The following is a 22,485-nucleotide window of genomic DNA, read 5'->3' on the forward strand; positions in this document are numbered from 1 at the left end:
TGCAGGGTATTTCATAGACCCCTTGGTTTTCGAGCTGGATTTTGTCTTTTGGGTTTCTGAGGATATTGGTTATTTTTTGGTTGGTGCAGAAGGCTGTTTTGATATTGTGTTTATGGAGGATTTTGCTAATTTTGTCTGTAGTGCCCTTGATGTAAGGAAGGAGGGCCATGCCATTGTTTTCTTCTGTGTCTTGGTTTTTGGGGGGTGTTTCTTTTTGGATTAGCTTCGTAACCTTGTTTTTCTGGTATCCATTGGCACAATCACACCACCACCCTGCACAAATAAACTCCGTAGCCAAGACTCTCATCTCCAGAACCAAACGCCTGGCTGACAAAGACCACTTGACAACTGAGTTACAGAATCTCTCAAATGTGTTAATCGCCAATGGATACCAGAAAAACATGAACAAGCGTGACGACACGTCCCGCCTGCCTGACATCTGGAAATTAGCCCTCCCCACAAAAACCGACACCAGAACCAGAGGCACACAGAACGCCGTCACCAATCAACCACACCAGACCCAAACCCAGACCCTCTCCACAGACACATTACAGACTCCATCCAGTAGCCAAACTATAGTGGCACCTCCGGATGCTGCACCCCCCTGCAATCCCTACACAGATCTGGCTGGCACAAGGCACAAAATTACAGCTCGCCCCTATACACGAAGCCAAGCCAGAGCACAACTAAATGCAGCACAGCCATCTTCTCAGAAAAACTCTTCACAAGCTCAAGAGGTCAAGACACGAAAGCTTTAGCAACTAATCTACACTTAATGACCCACCCAATGGTATTCAGAATATCACTCATGAAATCACTCAAGATATCCCTCAAGTAATTAAGGAACAAAAGAAGAAAAGGCACACTAATCTAGGAACTTCCTCTCTGCCCAGAACGTTGGAGGCTATACACCACACCCCTCAACAGTATTTATAGGAACTCAAACACCAGACTCTGCTCTGTTCCAGTAACAAGAAGCCGAAAGCACCAGCCTGAAGATGACGAGTGAGACCTCGTCGAAACGTCGCCCAGACACCCCGACTCTTACACGGGAAGACACCCGAAGACACCAAAACCTGCATCTTTATATATATATATATATTTTAAAAAATAGCATTCATGGGGGGGGAACCTTCAAAAAGCCACCGTTCCTGTCATCAGCAAACGGCCAAGCCATTGCTTTCAATCTACAAGCAATACTGGACTGAAAGGTACATCAAATGTTGTTATTATTACGTAAGATCTGTGCTTACGGTAACATTCTGGTATCCTTTCTGACAGGCGAGGTGAAGTGGCGTTGATCCGTGATAATCCGTCGCATTGACAATGGCTCCTTTGGAGACCAGCAAGTCAATTAAAGATGCTTGCCCTGTGGAGAAAGATATATAAGCTCCTCAGACTCAAAATGTCAGCATCTCACAGTGAGAAAAGGAAGTGTCACCCTCTGGGTCAAACTGGGAACTGAACAATCTGCTGCCTCTCCTGGCACTTGCAGGCGCCATATGACAGGCAACTTAGCATTTGCTCATGGTGATAAGACACCCCTCAGCTTGTTGGCACATTACTGTTCTAGGTCACAGCTTGGCAGGGGCCTTTCCAGCAATAATGAATGAATCAATCTCAACTCTGGAGAGAGCCCTGTAACGAATTGCTGCGAGTGCATATTATAAGTACACAGAAAAGTCATCCTACGTTGGGAAAAGAAGAGGTAACTAAGTGTAACCCCCAAAAACCAGTGAACTTGGCTGCAAATTCTCAAATCAGTGGTCTACACACAGCAGGTGGATGCTGCAGCAATATATTTGATGCTGCAGAAAAGGCCTTCAGGGGAAGCTCCCCAAGAAATAGAATTACAGAGTCAGGAATTTGGAGGAAGCCAAAAGTTATCAAGGCTAATTCATCCCACTGCTACCTGGGGGTGTGGAGAGTGTGTGTATGAACTTAACAGCACTTATTTTATTTTTTGGTTGGTATTTTGTTAATATTATTTTCATAGAATATAAAAGCTGTGTTGATTTGTTAATCATATAATACGACTTTTATTTGTGATGTTTAGCCTGTTCTTTAGTTGCTGTTTTGCTACCAAGTGTTTTATGGATTGTAATTGTTTCACTGATGATTTGTTAATTATTCTGTATATGATCTAGGCTGAATTCATGATGTTCTATTATGTTCTATCATGTTATTATTATTTATTGTTTGTAAGCCACTTTGGGATTCGTTTGAGTGAAAAGCGGCACAGACACATAACAAATCAAATCAAGCCAAAAAGCAAGATAATCTGGCCACCAGCTCCCATCTGGAATAACCAAAGTCATACAGACTTACAGTTAGGTCTGTATACTGCAGTTTGGTTCTGTAGAGCAAATGACCTCCTTGTAGCAAGATTTGTGCTGGGCAGATGTTCAAATCCACTCCAGACCTGGAGTGGAATTCTAATAGCTTTCTAACTGTGCCCCAGAGAACCCCTGAAATCCATGGAAGGTTAACCAGAAGTTGTTGTTGTTGTTGTTGTTGTTGTTGTTGTTGTTGTAAGGAAACGGCTTTATAACAAATCCAACTAGTAGCCCAGCACTGTCTTTTCTGACTAGTAGTGGCTCTCAAGCAGAGGTGTTTCCATTCACCCTCTCTCTGATAGTTTTAACTTGTAATGCCAGCGGTTGAACCATGTGGGTCTGCCATGGACAAAAGGTCTCTTCTCCATGAGAAGATCAGAACAGGGGACAAAAGACAAGTGCGTTCTTCAACTGCAATTTGAAGTTGTAAGTGTACAGTGGATGCATCATTACGCTCATGCTCAGTTTATACGGGAGGGTCCCCAAGCCTGGCGGCTGCTGTAGGTTAACCTTCGAGAACACCTGAGAATCCTGTGCAACGTACCAGGTGAAGGGAGGGTCTGTAACAGATGCTCAGGGACTCCTCGGAAGACAATGTTTGTAGAGGGTGGGGAATCAGAAAACTTCTGCCACAGTCCACGAATGAACTGCAGCGCTTACCACATATTGCAGCTATATGAAGCGGAGTGAATCCCCGGTCATCTCTAGAAAATGGAGTCACAATGGAAGGATCGTTCAGCTTCCTTAAGGTAAAAAAAAAAGTCATCCTTAACAAACAGAACACAGGCAAGCAAAGGACAGCCTATGTTTCACACAGCTGCCTTGTTTAAAATCACCAAAGAACATGTCGACAAGTGAGCTGCCTTGCATGGCTTGTCGTAAGGTCACCAGCTGAATCTGGTCTCAACACTGAACTCGCTAGAAACTGTTCTCTTCACCTCAGTTCCTCCCACCCGTATAATGGAAATAATAATCCAATCTACCTTACAGAGCTCTTGTAAGTTTACTGAATAGTTGCTGTGATGGCGGCAGACATCTTTTTTTTCCCTGAGGGTGTCCCTGGGAACAACACTGTGCCATGATGAAGTGCTGTTCCCAGGGAAATTTAGTCCAAGGAACAAGGCTGAAGCAGGAAAGCTACAGTCTGAATAGTCAGCAAAGCTGTTTTGCTGTTAGAAAAGGTCACGGGAGGGAAATAAAGCTTTATAAACCACTTTGCTCACCTTGCAGTTAAGGTGAGTAGAAAAGCCAACCACTTTAAATTCCCCTCTCTCACCGCCAAACCTTCATGGTAGTTGATTGGCTGAAATATTGTCTGCCATCACCAAAGCAGGATGTAAACCTGGTTCACCTACGGCTTTGCAAACTGTTGCCTTGACTTTGCATCTAAATTGATAATTCATGGTTTGGGCTCCTTGGAACCACATTGGGATGTTGCTTTGCCCTCAGAGGTTGCTGCTTGGGAGAGAATTCAGAGATTCTATGGGGATTGGGGGAAGGAACCACACAAACCATTGTTTGGCGTCTACACTGCAGTTAGCACAAACCATAGTTTAGGATTACGTCTCAACCAACTCACTAGCAACATAGTTCCCAATTATGCTTGGAAAAAGTCTGGAAAACTTTGAAAACACAACCCTTACCCAGAAACCAGCTTCTCACACTTATCACAGAAACAGAGCGGATGGCACATTTTTTGCACAGTGTCCTTATCGTTGTCCCCTTGGCTTAACAAGCGCTCTGCTTCTTCCTGGTTGCCTGAAGCAACATGCTGCAAAGAAGGGCAAAAGGTGAGACAGACACTGGCGCCAAATTCAGAACCAAACAGATGGAAGTGGGGTGCAGGAGAAGGCAGCAGAAAGGTGAATATGAATTGGGGTGGATTCATACATTATAGAAACCTAGATCTACATAGGTCTCCCAGCATCATCTTCTGGAATACAACATAGAAGCAGAACCATGGCCAATCCTAAAAAGGTGCCACAACTGGTAATATCAGATGCCTCTGAAAAGTCCAGCAGAATCAACTGGGTCACACTCTTCCTCTCTACATCATGGCAAAAATGGATCAGCCAATGTTATTTCAATCCTAAACACTGTCCAGAAGCCAAACTGAAGTAGGTCTAGATTCCCCATATCATCCTGGAGCAGCTTGGCCACAGCCTACTTGATCATTTTGATGGCTGAAAGATCCTGGCAACTCTGAGATCATTGGTAAGTTTTGTTTTTAACTATTTTTAGACATTTTTATTGTGTCATTTTATACCGTATTTTTCGCCCCATAGGACGCACCTTGTTTTTTTGGGGGGAAATAAAGGGGGGGATTATTTTCCCCCCAGGTGCGCTGCGCTAATCCCGAAGCTTGGGGCGTGCGGAGCTCAGTTCGCCCCAAGCTTCTGGGTGCCGGCAAGGTCTCCGCTAGCCATGGGAGAGCCGCACGGCTCTCCCAGGGCTAGCGGAGCACTGCGCTAATCCCAAAGCTTGGGGCGTGCGGAGCTCAGCGCGCCCCAAGCTTCTGGGTGCCGGCAAGGTCTCCGCTAGCCGTGGGAGAGCCGCACGGCTCTCCCAGGGCTAGCGGAGCACTGCGCTAATCCCAAAGCTTGGGGCGTGCGGAGCTCAGCGCGCCCCAAGCTTCTGGGTGCCGGCAAGGTTTCCGCTAGCCGTGGGAGAGCCGCGCGGCTAGCGGAGCGCTGCGCTAATCCCGAAGCTTGGGGCGTGCGGAGCTTAGCTCGCCCCAAGTTTCTGGGTGCCGGCAAGGTCTCCGCTAGCCGTGGGAGAGCCGCACGGCTCTCCCAGGGCTAGCGGAGCACTGCGCTAATCCCAAAGCTTGGGGTGTGCAGAGCTCAGCACGCCCCAAGCTTCTGGGTGCCGGCAAGCTCTCCGCTAGTCCTGGGAGAGCTGGGTCTCCCACGGCTAGCGGATAGCTTCCTGAAGCCTGGAGAGCGAGAGGGGTCGGTGCGCACCGACCCCCCTCGCTCTCCAGGCTTCAGCGAAAGCCTGCATTCGCCCCATAGGACGCACACACGTTTTCCCTTCATTTTTGGAGGGGAAAAGTGCGTCTTATAGGGTGAAAAATACGGTAATTGGCATGTTTGCTGCCCTGGGCTCATTAGAGAGGAAGGATAGGATATAAATTTAATAAAATTATAATATTGTCATCTAACCAGCCAGCATTTTCTCCCAACTCTTAATCCTAATATACAGGCTCTGAATGGACGTGTTGTTGGCTGTGCAAAACCAACAACCTGGTCTGTTTCAACCATCAATAATTGAAATATCCAATAAAAGCTAAACTGGGGGGGGGGACTGGACATCTCTTTCACTCACTCTAAAACAAAAGCAAAATCATGGAAAGATTAAGATATATTTTAAGGCGGGTGGAACCTTCAAAACATGGAGCTGTTACAAGGGCTCTCAACTTTCTTAGAACGGAATGTAGTTTTCTGGCCATTTCTCAGAGCTGACATAATATTCATGCAATCCAAACCTGAAACAAGCAGTCTATCGGGGTGTTGGACATCTGAGACAGTAAATTCATTCTTTGTCTTAAGAATAGCTTCTCACTAAATCCTTCAGATCCCTGTGAGGGGGAAAAGAACCTCCCATCAATTTATTCCTGGCATAGCATACAAAGCTGAATTGAGCAGTTCAACACAGCAACGTCTATTTTCAAGCCAAGCTCAACAACTTAAAATTGATGCCCATGATCTGATTATACCAAGTAAGATAATTTCAATTATTTTATTTGTTTAAAAGACCTATACCCTGCCTTACATGTACAAAGAAAAATTAAAAAGAAAAACAATAATAACAAAACAGTGGTACCTCGGGTTAAGAACTTAATTCATTCTGGAGGTCCGTTCTTAACCTGAAACTGTTCTTAACCTGGAGCACCACTTTAGCTAACGGGGCCTCCAGCTGCCGCTGCCGCCACACAATTTCTGTTCTCATCCTGAAGCAAAGTTCTTAACCCGAGGTACTATTTCTGGGTTAGCGGAGTGTAACCTGAAGCGTATGTAACCTGAAGCATATGTAACCCGAGGTACTACTGTAATAAGGTTAGAATGAAACTGAATTAAGGCCATGTTATACCAACAATAAAAAACGAAGTAAAAGCAGCAATATATATAGAAGAGCAGAGGTTGCAGTTTCATGACAAACGTGGCCAAATAAACCAATGTCAAACTGGCTCCAGAAAGTCACCAACATTGACGCCAGGGGAGGGCTGGTGCCTAGAAAGCACATATAAGAGTGGTTTTCTGCTTGACCTATAATAATTTTATTATTTATATGCTTTCTAGGCAGCAGTCCATGTGGTTGTCCCCTTGCCCCATTCTTTTCCCAGGGAAAATCTGCTCTTTAACAATAAATTGGAACAAATGGCAAGCCACAGAAAACCTGAATTGCCATTTGCTCCTACTGAGCACTAAAGAGCAGTTTTCCCCAGGGGAGAGAAGCAGGACAAGGGGAAAGGTCTCTGAGGAGAGTATTCCGCAACAAGAACACCACTATAATTGCCACGCATCTAACCTCTGGTGCTTATCATGTTACTAATATAATGCAGCCATATTGTGCCACAATAAATGTTTATATTATGCCCATTTGAAGTACTTCCCAGTCCTCTCAAGAGACAAAAGAAATGTGGCAAAAGTGGTGTCTGTAACAATGTAATTTACAGGCAGATCGAGGTGCCAGCTTAACATTCCTGACGAAAGTAGTTCCTGTGTTTTTAGGGCCCTGGAATCATATATGCCATTCCTGCCTCCCCTGTGCTCAGTTTAGTGGTACAAAGCACTGCCTAGCTTGGCTGTAAATTCACGTTGAGGGCACAGGTAACCTTTGACTTAAAGCTTTATGTCCAAATTAATGTGTCCCTTGAATACACAGCTCTAGTCAGTCCAACTTTCAACTTTCTTATAGAGCTGATGAAAATGGCGAATGGGAAAGCAACACTGCCTGTTCTGTAAAAGAGAAGGATAAATGAAGGGTAGACAGCATCTCAGCTTGTAAGTCATTGGGGCATTTTGCAGCAATTCCTGGAAAGTTACGGTTAGCATGAAGCGGGTGTCACAAACCAGATTATTTGCGCACTAATGCAAACAGAGCTATAGCACTCATTTGAATCTGCGTATGTAAGGCAGTATGGTCCTCGCTCACTTGGAGAATGCACCACCTCAAATTGTATATGGGCAGTGATTTGTTTTTAGTTGCCCTGCCATGTGAGTTATGGTGTGTGTCAAAAATTTCCAGCCAGAAAATCTGGTTTCTCTCCCACACCAACAAAGTCACCCCGCAAGGGTGTGATGCATACAACCTCCAAATATGGCAGCAACAGTGGTGTGTAAAACTGAATGAGTGTATAGTTTGAGCCCCATACAAATAAATAGTGGAGCATTCACACTGGCCCTATTTCCTAGCTTTATCTGATGTGGTCCAATTACCATTGCTACGTCAGACCATCTCAGTATGACCAAATGGTCCTTTCCCACTTGATTACTTCTACTCACAGGGCTCTGGCCTCCACTGATAACTATGGCAGCTTGGGATAAGGCCTACAAGCCTGATGGAGTAAGGTAACAAAAGGGCCATAAGTTAGAATGTGGTTAAGGAATGACAAGAATGATACAGTACATTTTGCATGGAAAAGATCCTGAAATTCAGTTGCTAGTAACAAAACCAAGGAGCTTGTGATGGTGAAGACCGTTGAGAATACCTGCAAGTCAAAGTGGACCACACGGGGCTAGAGGAACAACTAGCCTGTAATCTACTAAAGATTAGGACTAGACTGGACAGCAGGTTTACGGAAGAGCCCAGTTTCTTTTGTACACGTTTTGTATGATTAGAAAGGACTCAGTGAAGGTAGTGCTTATATTTTGAGTATAAACCTGTTTGTCTGCACTCATACTATGGTTTCCTGCTGCTTATTCTGTTTCATTGTTTCAATTTCAATTTCTAATGCAGCTTGGGTTTAGGCATTTTGGGTTTTTCATCTTCTAAAAGCAGAATATAATTGCCCCAAGCTAAATAGTTCCATGAACCTGGTGCCAACTCCCCTAACCATTTGATGTGCTGGCTGGGCCTGATGGGTGTTGTTCAACAGGGCACCAGGTTAGCATCATATCAAACATACTGGTGATATACACACAATTGGGACCTGCTATATGAGAGGCAATGTTTCCTTCCTCCAACAAGGGACACTCCTGTTCATGGTCCTAGCCAGTTCTTCCTTCCAAGCAGCACACTCCACTGCCCCCATCAATTTCTCCCTCCAACAAGCAGGCGAGGGACTCATACTGCTCCTCTCAGATTTGAGGGGACCTTGAGCAAATGGTCCTCTCTTGGACTGCCTCTGCTGGTGGTGGGCTCTAAGAGGTTTTACCTGGCTTTGGTACCAGCACTTGACAGCAGGATCTAACTACTCTTTTGTTTCCCACAGCGCTGCAGAACAACATGGGGCACAGTAGAAATTAAAAGGATGCCTTGATCACATCATCCGGCACTGTATGCCTAGGAAGAAGAAAAAATAGGGGAGAAGGGCGGAGCAGGCATCAGCTGTGGGTTCTGCCAGGGTGATGGAACCCAATGCTCTGACTCCTGCACCAGGGCAGAGATACCTGTAAATTCAGGGATTCTGTACCGCTGCCACTGGATTATTTAAAGCTTAACTTTAAATGCTTATTGCTATTTGTTCTGGTAGAGGCTTCAATGTTTTCTTGATGGAGCATTTATAATTTCAAGAGGAGCATTCCCAAGGAAGCATATAATTTAAGAAATTGAAACAGGATAAGTATTAGTGATTTAAACATTAATGTTGTAGGACTCCTGCATGTTCTCCACAGCAAGCCATCCTTGCGCAATTGATGTAGTCATAAGACACTGTCCTACGATGCCACATGCTGAAGAGCAAGGGCACGTGGCTTCAGCTTTCCAAACAAGAGTCAAGTGCCCCCGAGATTGCCACATTTATGCCTGGGATTATGCAACCCACATAAACCATTGTACATATGACCCAGGTTTGCCGTAACTCAGTGGCTGAGCCCCTGCTTGGCATATAGAAGGCCCCAGGTTCAGTCCCCAGTAGCACCTGCAGGTAGGACTTGGGAGGGATTCCCAAACCTGCCTGAAACCCCAGGGAGGAACTGCCAGTCCTTGAAGACAATGCTGGGGTGGCAGACTGGTGTTCTGACTCTGTATTAAGCCAATCAGTCTACTATTTAGCCATTGGAAGTGCTGCTGTTCCCATTGCCCAGATGCCTGAATTTACAGCTTGCACACTGTAGCTCTAGGCTGCAGTGGGTACTGAGGAGGAAAGGCCCTGCTGGTGGCTTCTTGCAAAGGGATTTGCCAGGCAGTTTTAAAGAGTTTTTTCCCAAGCGTTAAGCGTCAACCTTTTCCTTTTTTACTCTTGCGAAGGCGGCACGCTAGAGAGCAGTGTTTCAAGTTGTGCTTCAGCAATAAGGATAAGCACTGACTGGTCTGCCTAGAACAATTTTCTACAAGTGCCTCAGAGAAAAGGCAACTGATGCCACAAACAGTGACAGGAGCTAGGGGATTAACACTGTATCCAGCAGGCAGGGTACTAAACATCACAGCAGCATATATCTGTGAAGGAGGGCCATAGCTCAGTGGCAGAACACATGCTATGCATGGGATAGGAGGGCCCAGGTTCAATCCCAGCATCTCTTCATAGAGCTTGGGAAGACTCCCATCTCGAACCTAAGAGTTGCTATCACACTGGTGCTAGATACACCAATAATTTGTTCAGGGGAGTGGGGAGTGAAGGCAGCTCACCATGTTCTTGTATACGTAAAATCCAGGTATGCCCTCTTGTGAAGACAAAGTTGGGACCCCAGTTCAAACAGTAAAGGTAAAGGGACCCCTGACCATTAGGTCCAGTCGCGGACGACTCCGGGGTTGCAGCGCTCATCTCGCTTTTTTGGCCGAGGGAGCCAGCGTACAGCTTCCGGATCACGTGGCCAGCATGACTAAGCCGCTTCTGGCGAACCAGAGCAATGCAGGGAAACACCGTTTACCTTCCCGCCAGAGTGGTACCTATTTATCTACTTGCACTTTGACGTGCTTTTGAACTGCTAGGTTGGCTGGGACCGAGCAACGGGAGCTCACCCCGTCACAGGGATTCGAACCGCCAACCTTCTGATCGGCAAGTCCTAGGCTCTGTGGTTTAACCCACAGTAAAAGTGCTTTAAAAATCCCTACTGATGGCTTACCTAGGCACTTTCCTACCCCACTGAACTCCATGAGCAAATGGGGAAAAGACCAGCTGCCCCCCAACCCTGCTTTCCATGTAACTGAACTGATTAGGTTTAAATGTGTGCCCGACAGTGTGTCCAATTTGGGTCTAGAAATCCACAGTCAAGGTCTCTTAAATAATTTGCGTGCCACACACAGTAAAGCAGGATTCCTCAAACTCGAGAGAGCTTAAGTCTGAAATCTTGCACCAAGAGATGTCAGTGCAACGTCAGAAGATTCTCCTTCCATATGAAGAGTCTAAACACAGTAAAAAGCTATGGAAACCTAGCAGCACAAAAGCAGCTTAGCAGCATCCAAGTATGTATTTAGGTAAAATTGCCAGCAAGAAAAGGCAAACTAACTTTAAAGAGAGAAAAGCATTTTGTTGTTGTTTCAAAGCAGCTTTACTTTAAAGAACACACACACACATTTGTCATCCAAGTTCATTTATGCCTTTTATTTTACAAAACATAGCAAGTTGCTGTAGTCTTAACATCTCTGCCCGAATCTTTTCTGTTAACAAGGTGGGTAACTGATATTAAAGAGTTCAAACTTCCTTCAGATCAGAGACTGAAATATAAATGTGGGCTTTTATTTTTATTTTTTATCCCCCTCCTCTTTTTGGACACAAACTTTTTTCTTTTCTTTTTTTTTTACATAGTAGTTAGGAAGCAAGACTTGTGATACACATTTGCTTTTTTTTAATATAAAAAGGAGTAGCCAAGTGCCACAAATCTGCTTAAAAGATTTTACCACTGAAAGAGCAAAGTGAAGAATGCTGTAAAACCATTTTAAAAAGCAGATTTTGTGATGTGTGTCCCACAGTAGGGCCTCCGCCCCCTTCTATATCAAGCCCCACAGACAGAGCCATTAAGCAGCTAAGTTCCATTTCTTGGCAGCTGGATCAGGTGCAGGTTTCATTGTGGTACCAAGTTCACATCCTTCAGCCTCCAGATCAGAGCGGGAGCACCTAGTTTTGGAAGGTTAAAATAAAGTCCGAGGAAACTACACTGACCAAAGGATTTCTGCAGCATTTCCACCTGTTTCATGGCCACATCCATTGCCCACATTTAAACCAGTATCGTACCACTTTAATAGTAATGGCTCCCCCCAAAAAATGCATCCTGGGAACTGTAGTTTGTTAAGAGTTCCGAGAGTTGTTGGACACCCCATTCCCCCTCAAAGAGCTACAATTCCCAGAATTCCCTGGGAAGAGAGTTATTGTTAACCCACTACGGAAATTGCAGGTCGGGGGGGGGGGAATAGTCAATCTCCTAAAAACTCCTGATACTTAGCAACAGTTCCCAGAATTCCTTGGGAGCAGCAAGTGGCTTAATAGTGCTTTCAATGCCTGGTGTAGATGTGGCCCACATTTATTGTGTGCATGTTCTGTTCTTACAGGGCTTTCCTGGTGATATCCCATCCCAATTCCTGAAGAGGGCAACAGCTACTTAGCTTCAGCAATGCTACAGATCTGTTTCCTGAATTCTGAAATGTTAAGAATGGTTGTTGTTTTTTTACCGACAAAAGGGATCTAATTGTATCCCACTGCTATAATTTTGGGCATTGTCTATACTAAACATGCCAAACACTTGGAGACAAATGGTGGAGTGCATAGAAGAGCATGGGTGTGCTTATGCACATACAAGCTATAAGGCACAAGATGCAGGAACTGTATCTACAGCTCATACTCCTTGTCCTTCAAATAAAGCTGAACAGAAGTCTACCAGGGCTCAAGGTTGTCCTTTTACAAGCCTCTATGAGCAATGGCTCAAGTTTGCTTACGGAGACCTTTAAGAAATGTGCACAGGCAAACAGTAAACTGTTGCAAAGGAGATGTACGTCCAGAAGGCACTCCTATTACAATCACAACTGCTGCACAATTGCCGTTATCAAGCCAGACTTTATGCTGCAACCCCTATTAAAGTGACTTACTGTTGGCCTGTCCGAGAGGTTTCCTTGACGGATGTATTCTATTGCAGCTTCAACTGAAGTCAGGCAGTATCCAAGTTCATCCTTTGCTGAGCTGCAAAACCTGAAGTTCTTGATGTAACTCAAGTTTGCCATCCTAGACAGAAAATAAAATAGCATATAAGGCTTTCAAGACATTACTCAAGAAGTGGAGATGACTGAGAAAGGTCACTTAAAATTGCATGCACATCTAATTGGTTCCTCAACTTCCAATCACTAATGCAAGATCAAACATTTATCCTATCTCCCACAGAGAGCCCCTCATCATCCACAAGTTTAATTTATTCTGAGTGGGCTTCAATGCTTGCAGGCACAATGTTTAGGGAGGAAAGAGCAGGGCGCCTGTTCCATTTTCAGAATGCACACAGCTGATCATGAAAGGCTCCTGAATAAACAGAAAGCCATGAAGACAACATGTTATTAATCCACACTTTTTCTGCAGTTTGATCCTGCATACTTCCAATAACAGGATATGTTTTTATCTCTGATACTATTGAACTCCCAGCCCCAACAAAACCAGAAATGGCATTCTTGGATTGGCAGTCAAAACTGACAAGCTATTAAAAAAGACTATAGGGATGACACTTATTACAGCTTTCCAGGATCATTCTGATGGGTACAATCATATTGGTGGGTTTTAGGAGGCAGGGGGTAGAAGAAAAAATCAGATTAAAACAATTTGGCTTTATTTTTTAGCAGGTTACCACCACAAAAAGCCATGCCATTTGTATTGCAATGCCCTGTCCTGGGATGCAAGCTGTGCAAACAGCTACACATTTACAAAAGGACACAACATGTGCACATTCAAGACACACAGATTAAAAAAAATAATCAGCCCTGCGTTATAACTGACGTCCAAAAACATAAGCACATTTGTTAAATGCATGTAATCCCTGGAAATGGCACGTTGCTAATACAACAGGTCTGCTGTAAGCATTTACATTTTTAGTTCCCAGTTGCATCTTACCAACGTAACAACCAAGGTCTATTTTGTGACAGATGTTAGTACCCTACACGTTTTTCAGATCTGTGAGATTTCAGATTTGTGATACATGCTGTCCAAGCAAGGCAAGTGATTTCCAAAAGCTGCAAAATATTAAATATTCACACCCCAAAGGGGTTTCTACTCAAATGGCAATAAGAGGACCAGGTTGAACATTTCTGACTCAGGATGCATCTCAATTGGAGAGTCTGAAACAGCCACCAGTTAGAAGGATTCAGCTGTGCAGTGTTATTATGACCATTTCCAGGGCAATGCAATCACAGAATTGATAATATGTATTTTTGGTCTTTGATTCAAGCTACTATTTCAAGTCCAAAGCAAGTCACAATGTTTCTCACAGTTCTGCTATAAAACCTTAGAACACAGAAGCATCCAATTAAGGCTTTGCTGAGGATACAGACTGTACTGCAATGGTCATTTGCTAGTGAACAGCTAGTACAGACTTCAAATTATCCCATAAACCAAATGTAGGCTGGGTTTTAAGACTTAAATCAGATTCTGCATCCAGTTTATCTCCAATACTGGAACATGTGATTTCTTAATCACATTTGGAAATGGAACCAAACACTTAAATCAGCTATGCAATCATCTGGATAAGTGGAGCTACCCAGAGTCACAAACGAGACCCCTTCGCATCCTGAAACACAATCAATATTGAACGGGGGGGGGGGCAGCTGGCAGCTGATGGCCATCCTAGCTTACAGACTCCATGACTTCAAGCAATGCTAGAAACCTTTCAGCACTCTGCCTTGTTTAGCGCTCTTGCAGCAGAGAAATAACACTCAGGAGCAAAAGGAGACTTGTCACATACCAGTTTGGAATCTCCGTTTTCACAAGAAGGTACAGCAGGACTGAGAGAAGGTCATCTGCACACATGGTCTCCATGTTAACTGAAGTGGGAAGGAAAAAGTGGAGTCACATTTCTATGCTAGTGATAGTGCCTAAATGCTTCTAATTAGGGCTGCAGTGTTTAGAAAGCTTTCAGCAGACTAAAGGTGCTGCCACCACGATTGATCAGCAGCAGTTTTAAAATCCAGAAGTTTCTGGCACATCTTGAAGGCATGCCCTTTGTGTGAAACAAAGAAATACAGCAGGCACTCCTAAACACAAGGTAGTTCAATTTAAAATCCTACACAGATATAACCAGTTCCCTGAAGGCTTTTACTCATTTTCAAGCCATCTTTCTGGGTAAAAGGAAGAAGTGACCAGTCCAAGTGCCAGGGACAATGGTCTAAGTACTGTCTGAATTATATCTTCTATTCTAGCCCTTTCAAGCTGGGGGGTCTCATATAACAAGCCCTGCCATACACCCTGGAAAAGTATTTCAGATGCCTCAGTTCAAGGGAAAGCACTAATTTCCAAGTGATAAGAAAATTTGTTGTTGTTGTTGTAAACATTTGTATACCACTCTATCTACAGATCACAGGGTGGTTCACAACATAATACAAAATGAGGACACAAAATACATGATAAAACAAGAACAGACCAATAAACACCTGAAAACAAGCACCTGAATGTTACATTTCAAGGTTCTGCTCACATGCACCCATTTAAAAGCTTATGAAGATGGCTTTTAAAAGCACAGAGAGGCGATCTATTGAAGCCATTATTACATTGCCATGGTTACAGACCTCTTTGGCTAGGAGACTGCATTATGATTTGAACCACTTTGCGCAGACAGAGGAGCTTCTGTTGTGGGGAGGTGCACTTATTCAGCTGGCCCAGCTCTCGCTTCGCACGAGGAATGTTGAAGCTGTGAAGTGTGGTCAAAAGAAAGGAGTACTTAGCACATACACCAGACTTGAGCAGGAGCAACAGTGACTGTCGAAAAGTGGGCAACTATTTCAAACCATAGCAACTTCTACCCCTACATTCAGCATAATTAAGGCTTGCCAAATGACCAGGAAGAGAAGGTGGTCTGGCCTGTTCTGATGACTTTTCATTCACAAAGCTGAGCAAATGAATCTCTTTACGACAGAGATAAGACCCTGCTGCCTACTATGATCTCCAGATCTGGCTGTTCCTGAAGGCACAAATATAGGAAGTAAGCTGAGGAGTCAGCAAACTCCAGCACAAACATATTGATAAAAAACTTGTGTTGCTTATCAACATATTGATAAGCTCCTGTGCACACATCCCAAGGGAGTAGTTCTACAAGCTCTCTTCCATATGCTGTTGCAGCAAAAGTATTATCCCTTGGGATTTGTCTAGAGTTCAGTGTTGCCGTCAAGCCCTTCCAGTTACACGTGCTGACAGCAGAACTCATCTTCTCCCTTTCCTACTTCTTCATTCAGTAGCACCAAGGGCATATGGGCGACAACCCACTTACCTGCATATTTGTTTTTGGTAAAGCGGCAAAGAGTACACAGATTCATAGCATGCAAAGAGCAAGATGCTCTGAGCAGCAGCCATATATCCCTTACCCAAGTTGTTGGTTCCCCCACCCACCCAACCCCAAAAACCTGGTAGAGCTTTTAAGATTGTCATCTCCATGCAGCGCACCTGAATTCAGGCTTAATACCCAGATCCTTCTGTTGCAGATCTTGTAAGCTTCTTGTAATTTTGTTGAAAGCTGCATCCTGGTCGACAAATACAAATGAGGCCATTTTAGAAACACAACAAGCTACTCTCTTGGCTGTATCTTGAGACGTTTGAAGATAAGGTATGGGGGAACTTTGGCCCTCCAGAAATCGGTGAACTACAGCCCCCAGCATCCCTAGCCATTGGCCATGCCTGTTGGGTCTGGTGGGAATTGTAGCAATAGGTAGAGGGACGAAGACACCATCCAGTAGACGAGTACATAGAGCATAGGAAGCTGCCTCAGTATATCAGGCTTGGTCCATCTAGCCCTATATGGTCTACTCTTGATTCTCCAGCTTTTCAGGCAGCTTCTACCTACTCCTTTCTAACTGGAGATGCTAGGGATTGAACCTGGCATCTCCTACATGCAAAACAGGTGCTCTATCACTGAGCTATGGTTAAGGACAATCAGATAGTCCAAGTGTTTTTCCTTTAAAATACATGTAAGCAATGGTCAGAAATGTTGACATGCACCTTGAGGCAAAAGCCTTTTGATCAAAGTGTACCCTTTCCATAAGTGCTATGATAAGCACCTTAAATTCTGGTGCTGGGAAAGTAGGCATTCAAATTGCCAAGGGAAAGCGACACCTACCTCACTCGCCTCGATAGTCCCCACATATTTAAAGATCAGGTCATATAGAGCATGGTGGATGTACATCTGAAACACAAATAAATAAATTGAACCGGAGATGACCGTGTGTTTATGGAATTCCCACTAACAAACAACCCACTACTTACATCCACAGCTTGCTTCATCAGATTCATCTGAGGCTCCTGCTTGGCAAGCATCCTCTAAGGACACGAGAGAGAGAGAGAGAGAAAGAGAGAGAGAGAGAGAGAGAGAGAGAGAAGGCAGTGTTAACAGGCACCGTCTGGGGAAGGGGTAGAAAACTGTATTTAACACATACACACACACAAACCATTTCATACTCACAAGGTGCGAGTCTCTCAATAACTGCTGAATACATTTGGTGTAGAGGGCATTTACAGAATCCTGGAGACCAAAAAGAAGGACATCATGGAGCACAAAAGGCTGGGCTCAGATGTCACATTAAATCACAAGAGACTCAAGTTCACAAACTCCCACTTCCCCTGACCAGCATGGCTGCCAGGTGGAGCTCAGAAGTTTTCGCTTAACGACGGCTTGTCATGCTGTCCAAAGTCTGGTTAACTCATGGTTTGTTTCACACAAAACAACTTGTAAACCATGGCACAAGCAGCTGTGGCTAAGCAGAAACAGAACCAAAGCTTATGGAGTCACTGAGGTCAAAGTAGAGGAACAGGGAGCACCTGAAGCTTGCTGCAGCTCACTCTTTGTGAGCTGTGGTTCAGTGTGCCATCCTAACTGGGCCACTGCGTCAACACGTCTAGGTAGAGGGCCCTTGCAGGGATGGGGGAGAAAGAACATTTAAGAAAGACATGAGGAGAGTCCAAGTTGCTTAACTGGGTGGAGTGCCAGTGCATTCTTTGAGAAGGTACAGTTTCCAGATTAATCTTCCAAAGGTTTAGTTCATGTGGGTGCAGAGCACATTTGCATCAAGTCGGTTACTGTGCTTTATTTATTCTAGAGTTGCACTTGAGCCATTCTCATTATGAAGTAATCTAGCAGCGAGCAGTAACTAAGGCTGCAACTCAATTTTTAAAAAGGTATCTGAAATGGGTTAATCTACATTGATTTGCATATAGCTAAACTTTTATATATATATATTTGCATATAGATTTGCATATATAGATTTGCATATAGATAAACTTTTGAAGCAATATGTACTTTTTTTAGACTATGCGTACATGGCACAGAAGAGGCATTCTTCCTGTATAAGAAATAGGAGAATGTTTCTTGCAATAGGCATTTGCAACAGACTAAGGCAGGCTGAAAACAGAGATACTGACTATGTAGTGCCGCAGGATTTTCCTGTCATGATCCTTGAAAGTCCTGTGGAAAGATGCAATGGCTTTATCAAACTTTTCAGCATGTCTCCCCAAGAACTCTCTCACATCTTCAACGTTTTTCAGGGAGTAAGAGTTTGACGGCGTTGAGGATTGTTCTGAAATGGAGGGCAGTTGTCAGTGCACAGAAAGATCTGCAGTTCCTCCTAGCATTAGCAGCAGTTCCTTATTTATTGATTTATTTATGTTGCCAGATACAAAAAGTCATGGCAAGAAACCAGGACTCCCATATTTATTGCTGACCTCTTAACTCTTTTCCTGGCTTCTGAAGAGTCATTTCTTCCAGGAAATAATAATCAGGATGAAGATCCTTCATGCAAGCCTGCTAGGGTGATCTAGCTCTCATCTTTGTCGCCTTATGAAAGGCTTCTGACCTTGCCTTCTAGACCACATAAGCTGTCTGCTCATGGTATATGAATGTCCTGAAAGAAGTGTTATTGCCCAAGGCTGGCCCTACCATTAGGCAGAGTAGGGTAGATACGTCAGGCAGCAGAGGGTGGAGTGGCAGTGATAGCCACCTAGTCTGTGCCCTCTTGGGTACTTGCCATGTACCTCCTAATATAGTCTGCTGCCCCCTCCAGTGTGGTGGAAGGCATTGCATTGTCACCAGTGTTGTAAAAAGGTTCAATTGCCAGTCCAATCCAATTATGTACATGGAATGGAGCAGCAGAAGGAAAAATGGGACTCTCCTGCCATCTGCCTCAGGCAGCAAAATACCTAGAGTTGGCTTTGTTGAAGTCCAAGGGCTAGCTGAGAAGAGCACTACTACTCACCTTCACTCTCATTTTTTTCTAGCGCATGAGCAATACAAAGGATGCTGAAGCTCTCTTCTCTCTCATTGTAGAAAGTTTCCTCAAAAAGAACAGGCACTGAGCAACGAGGGCTGAAGCCAGCCCCAAGGATGATCAAGCTTCCTTGTATGAAGACTTCCTAAAGGGACAGGAGGAAGGGAAAGGGAAATGAAAAAAGATCAATAAAAATGTGAGAAGTACGCAAGCAGAACAATTATTTAGGAATAGTGGTTAGTCATGCAGATTTTGAGAAAGATAAGGCGGCTTCTCCAAAGCAAGACAAGTGCAATCCAAAAGTTAAAACACACTACTCTGCTTTTGAAATGGTATTACGGAATTGATTTTTAAATGTTTGATGGAAGGGCAAGATTGTCCATCAGTTTTAGAGTAAGAAGCCTTCTCTGCTTGAGCTCTTAAAGCATTACTGTTGTATTCCTTTAGAATTCATTTATTCCACTGAACTTCCTGAGGTTGCAGAGTGGGCTGATGCCTCCACCACTCTCAATGCAAGACTGCACTAGATCCCTGTCCTTAAAACACTTTTTGTACCTTTCCATTCACAGTTTGAAAGTTTTCTTCCGCAGACTTCAGAACATAGGAGTCAAACTGGCAAGCTGAGATGCTGCTGCTTGAAAGACTTCCTTTGCATGGAACTAGCACCTAAAGAAGTAGTAAACATGGAGTCAGGTGCATGCACGCACACACACAAAACAGATAAATCCTAATAGTATTAACATTTTGCCAGACAACACTATTTTAAGATGCCAAGTTTTGATATCAGGCAGTAATATAGTACAGATCAAGAAACCATTACTCACTGGGAGGTGCTCGTCAATCACCACAAATGAGGACAGACCCTGACATGGTGCAGTGGGCTGGGCGAAGGAATACGATATTGTGGGAGGCCACGAGAGCCACCACTTCATATCTCAAACCCTTAATACTTTGACGCAATGTTTTGTATTCCACCAAGTCCTACTCAGAGTAGACCTACCAAACTTGACAAACCAAAGTTAATCATGTTCATTAACTTCAGTGGGTCCACTCTGTCCAGGCATAGCATTGGACACCACCCAGTATTTCCTCCAAGGGCAGGCAGACACAAGTTCAGAGAAGAATAGATTGCACCAAGCAAGTATCATTGTAAACCATCTAAAAAATTGTTGATTTAAAAATTCTGGATTCTCCATGTAGAGTCATCAAAAGATATACTTATAACTGGGCTAACTCTTGTGGCAACCATTTAAAAGCATCTCACTGAGTGGTCTCTCTACAACTATGCACAGCTCCTCCACTTTTTCTTTTTAAACATTTTAATATTTTTTTACACAAAACTTATCTTTAGAATACGGAATTGGCATCAAGTAACACCCTCCTCCCATTCCCAAAGATGCCTCCACTTTTTTAATGCTTTTGTCATTTGTGCAACATGTGATGGTGCAAAAAGCAAGGAAACTTAATAGTATACCACAGCAAAAGTGTAGTTTTCCCATTTTTCCACATCTGTTAAATAGACCCCCTGAACCCAAAGTCCGAACTCATTCCCTGCCAAGCTGTAGGACCCATTTTCTGAAGGCATCAAGTTTACTTACAATTCCGTGGAATTCTGCAACTTTCCTGCAGAGATCAGGACGTCGTTTCTGCATAGCTAGATAAAAAGGGTTCTTCAAGAGGTCTTCATCATACACAGCCATATGGACCCCCCAAGTATCCAATTTAGAGACTTTCTGGAAAGCAGAGAGAGAGAGAGAGAGAGAGAGAGAGAGAGGGAGATCTCCGTGGTCAAAACCCAATTGCTACCATTAGTAACCAGAAGAAAACCCTTCCTATCATTCTTCCCACAGACATAGGCTGCAATCCTATATGCACTTATGTCAAAGAAAGCCATATTGAACTCAATGGCACTTGCTTACATAGGATTGCACCACAATACCCCTCTCAACCATTATGTACCACTATTTCCATGTACACAATTATATAGAAGAGTATGAAAAAGTCAAATTCTAGGGGGACTGGAGAAGAAGGTGCATTTAGGTCCAACTCTAGTATTGGGGCAGAGTGAGGAGGCAACTGCTTCAGGCAGCAAATGTTGGTAGGCAGGGAACAGTATGCAACCTGTATGTGCCAAGCAATCTGCCCTGTGCCCCCTCCAAGCGAAGTGCTGCTGCCTTCAGAGGAAGTGGAGGCAGCTGCCCCATCAGAAGTGTTGAAGAAAGTCAACCAACCGTTCAGTAGGTTTCTGCATGTGGACAGGAACGGGTGCCACCCCACCCTTTTTTCCCCTCAAGCAGCAAAATGTCCTGGGTGTTTTCCAGACTATGTGACAGGAGACCAGGGGTGTTTGTTTCTATGCCTTGGAATAGGTGCCACCATCCCAACTCAGTCCCTTGTAACACCAGACACCAGGGATCCACCAATCATTCACTTTCCTCTTCTAAAAAGTCTTCTCAGTAAAGACTGTTATCCCCAGCTGGATTTTAAATTGCGTGCGCGCATATATATATATATATATATATATATATATATATATATATATATTATGCAATTGTCTGTTTTTTTATATATGCAGTTGTCCTTTTGTTTTTATATATGCAGTTGTTTCACTACTTTTTACTGAATTGGAAATGATTCATGAATAAAATCATTAGTATTCTTGTTTATTAATTATTCACTGGCCTCTGATGGATCAGAAACAGTTTAGACCAATTACTTTCCCGTATTGCACTATAAAGGAAACACTAAGCTCTGCTTCAATCTATAGCTGAAGGTTATGAAATACGAAAAGGAAAGCAAGAAGACCATGATACCAGAGGACTGACTACAGCCCGTGCCTATGCTTCCATTGTATACTCAAGTTTTAATTTCTCTTCTTGCCCAGGACAGTTAAAACCATGCTCAAGGCAGTTTACAACATGAAAAAAATACATACCATATTGGCCTGAATATATGCTTCACTTTCCCCCCAACTTCTGACCATACGAAGTTAGTGTGGCTTATACAGTATTCGCAACCTTACAGTATGCAGCCAGGAGCGCGGGGCAAACAGTGCCAGGAGCACAGCAAAGAGGCACCCGCCCCATGCATATTCTTCTGTCCTCTCCCCCAAGGCCAGGAGAGAGCAAGGAAGGGGAAAGACCATCAGCAACACAGCGCAGCCCCCCCCCCCCCCCAGTATGCAGCCAGGAGCAATGAGGAATGGAGCGGCTTATATTCAGGTTTTTTTTTTCTCCCCCCCCCCCCATTTTAAAGGTGCGGCTTATATTCAAAGCAATACAAAACAAATAAAACCTTAAAAAGTACACAACCAAATTGAAAAATTGCCACATATATAACAATAAAGATACAAAATAAATATACAAAAAATTAAAATCAGTAACAGCAACAACTACTACTCCTAACAATACCCCAGCCCAATAGTTTGTTCGGTCCTCAGCTTTTGTAGCAGGCATCTGTCATGGCCTCACCCTCCTGGACCAGGTGGGGAAAGGCCTACAAGGCAAGGAGCAGGTCTTCCAGGACTCACAACCAAGCCTTCTGTCTCAAGTCATGTTCAACCCTTCCCAACCAATCTTGCCCACTTCAGAATCCATCCTAGAATGTCAAGTTT

At 43.9% G+C, this 22,485-nt stretch overlaps 1 protein-coding gene across 7 annotated transcripts in view; it reads right to left on the reverse strand.

Annotated features, from left to right (window-relative positions):
• Positions 1–22,485, reverse strand: part of ANKRD27 (ankyrin repeat domain 27) — an 80,143-nt gene that overhangs the window by 26,280 nt on the left and 31,378 nt on the right. For all 7 annotated transcript variants that reach the window (XM_082232876.1, XM_082232878.1, XM_082232879.1 and 4 more), the window contains 15 exons: positions 20,471–20,605; positions 19,428–19,538; positions 18,861–19,017; positions 18,031–18,185; positions 17,075–17,134; positions 16,879–16,932; positions 16,733–16,798; positions 16,063–16,139; positions 15,192–15,313; positions 14,372–14,450; positions 12,522–12,654; positions 5,824–5,916; positions 3,980–4,107; positions 2,997–3,079; positions 1,254–1,369 (listed from right to left, as the gene is read on the reverse strand). In XM_082232876.1, coding sequence (XP_082089002.1) covers positions 1,254–1,369; positions 2,997–3,079; positions 3,980–4,107; positions 5,824–5,916; positions 12,522–12,654; positions 14,372–14,450; positions 15,192–15,313; positions 16,063–16,139; positions 16,733–16,798; positions 16,879–16,932; positions 17,075–17,134; positions 18,031–18,185; positions 18,861–19,017; positions 19,428–19,538; positions 20,471–20,572 — 1,536 coding nt within the window. In that variant the 5' untranslated portion in view covers positions 20,573–20,605. The remainder of the gene's footprint in view (positions 1–1,253; positions 1,370–2,996; positions 3,080–3,979; positions 4,108–5,823; positions 5,917–12,521; positions 12,655–14,371; positions 14,451–15,191; positions 15,314–16,062; positions 16,140–16,732; positions 16,799–16,878; positions 16,933–17,074; positions 17,135–18,030; positions 18,186–18,860; positions 19,018–19,427; positions 19,539–20,470; positions 20,606–22,485) is intronic.

This window comes from Podarcis vaucheri (genome assembly GCF_965113315.1).
Source record: "Podarcis vaucheri genome assembly, chromosome: 7".
NCBI lineage: Eukaryota > Metazoa > Chordata > Lepidosauria > Squamata > Lacertidae > Podarcis > Podarcis vaucheri.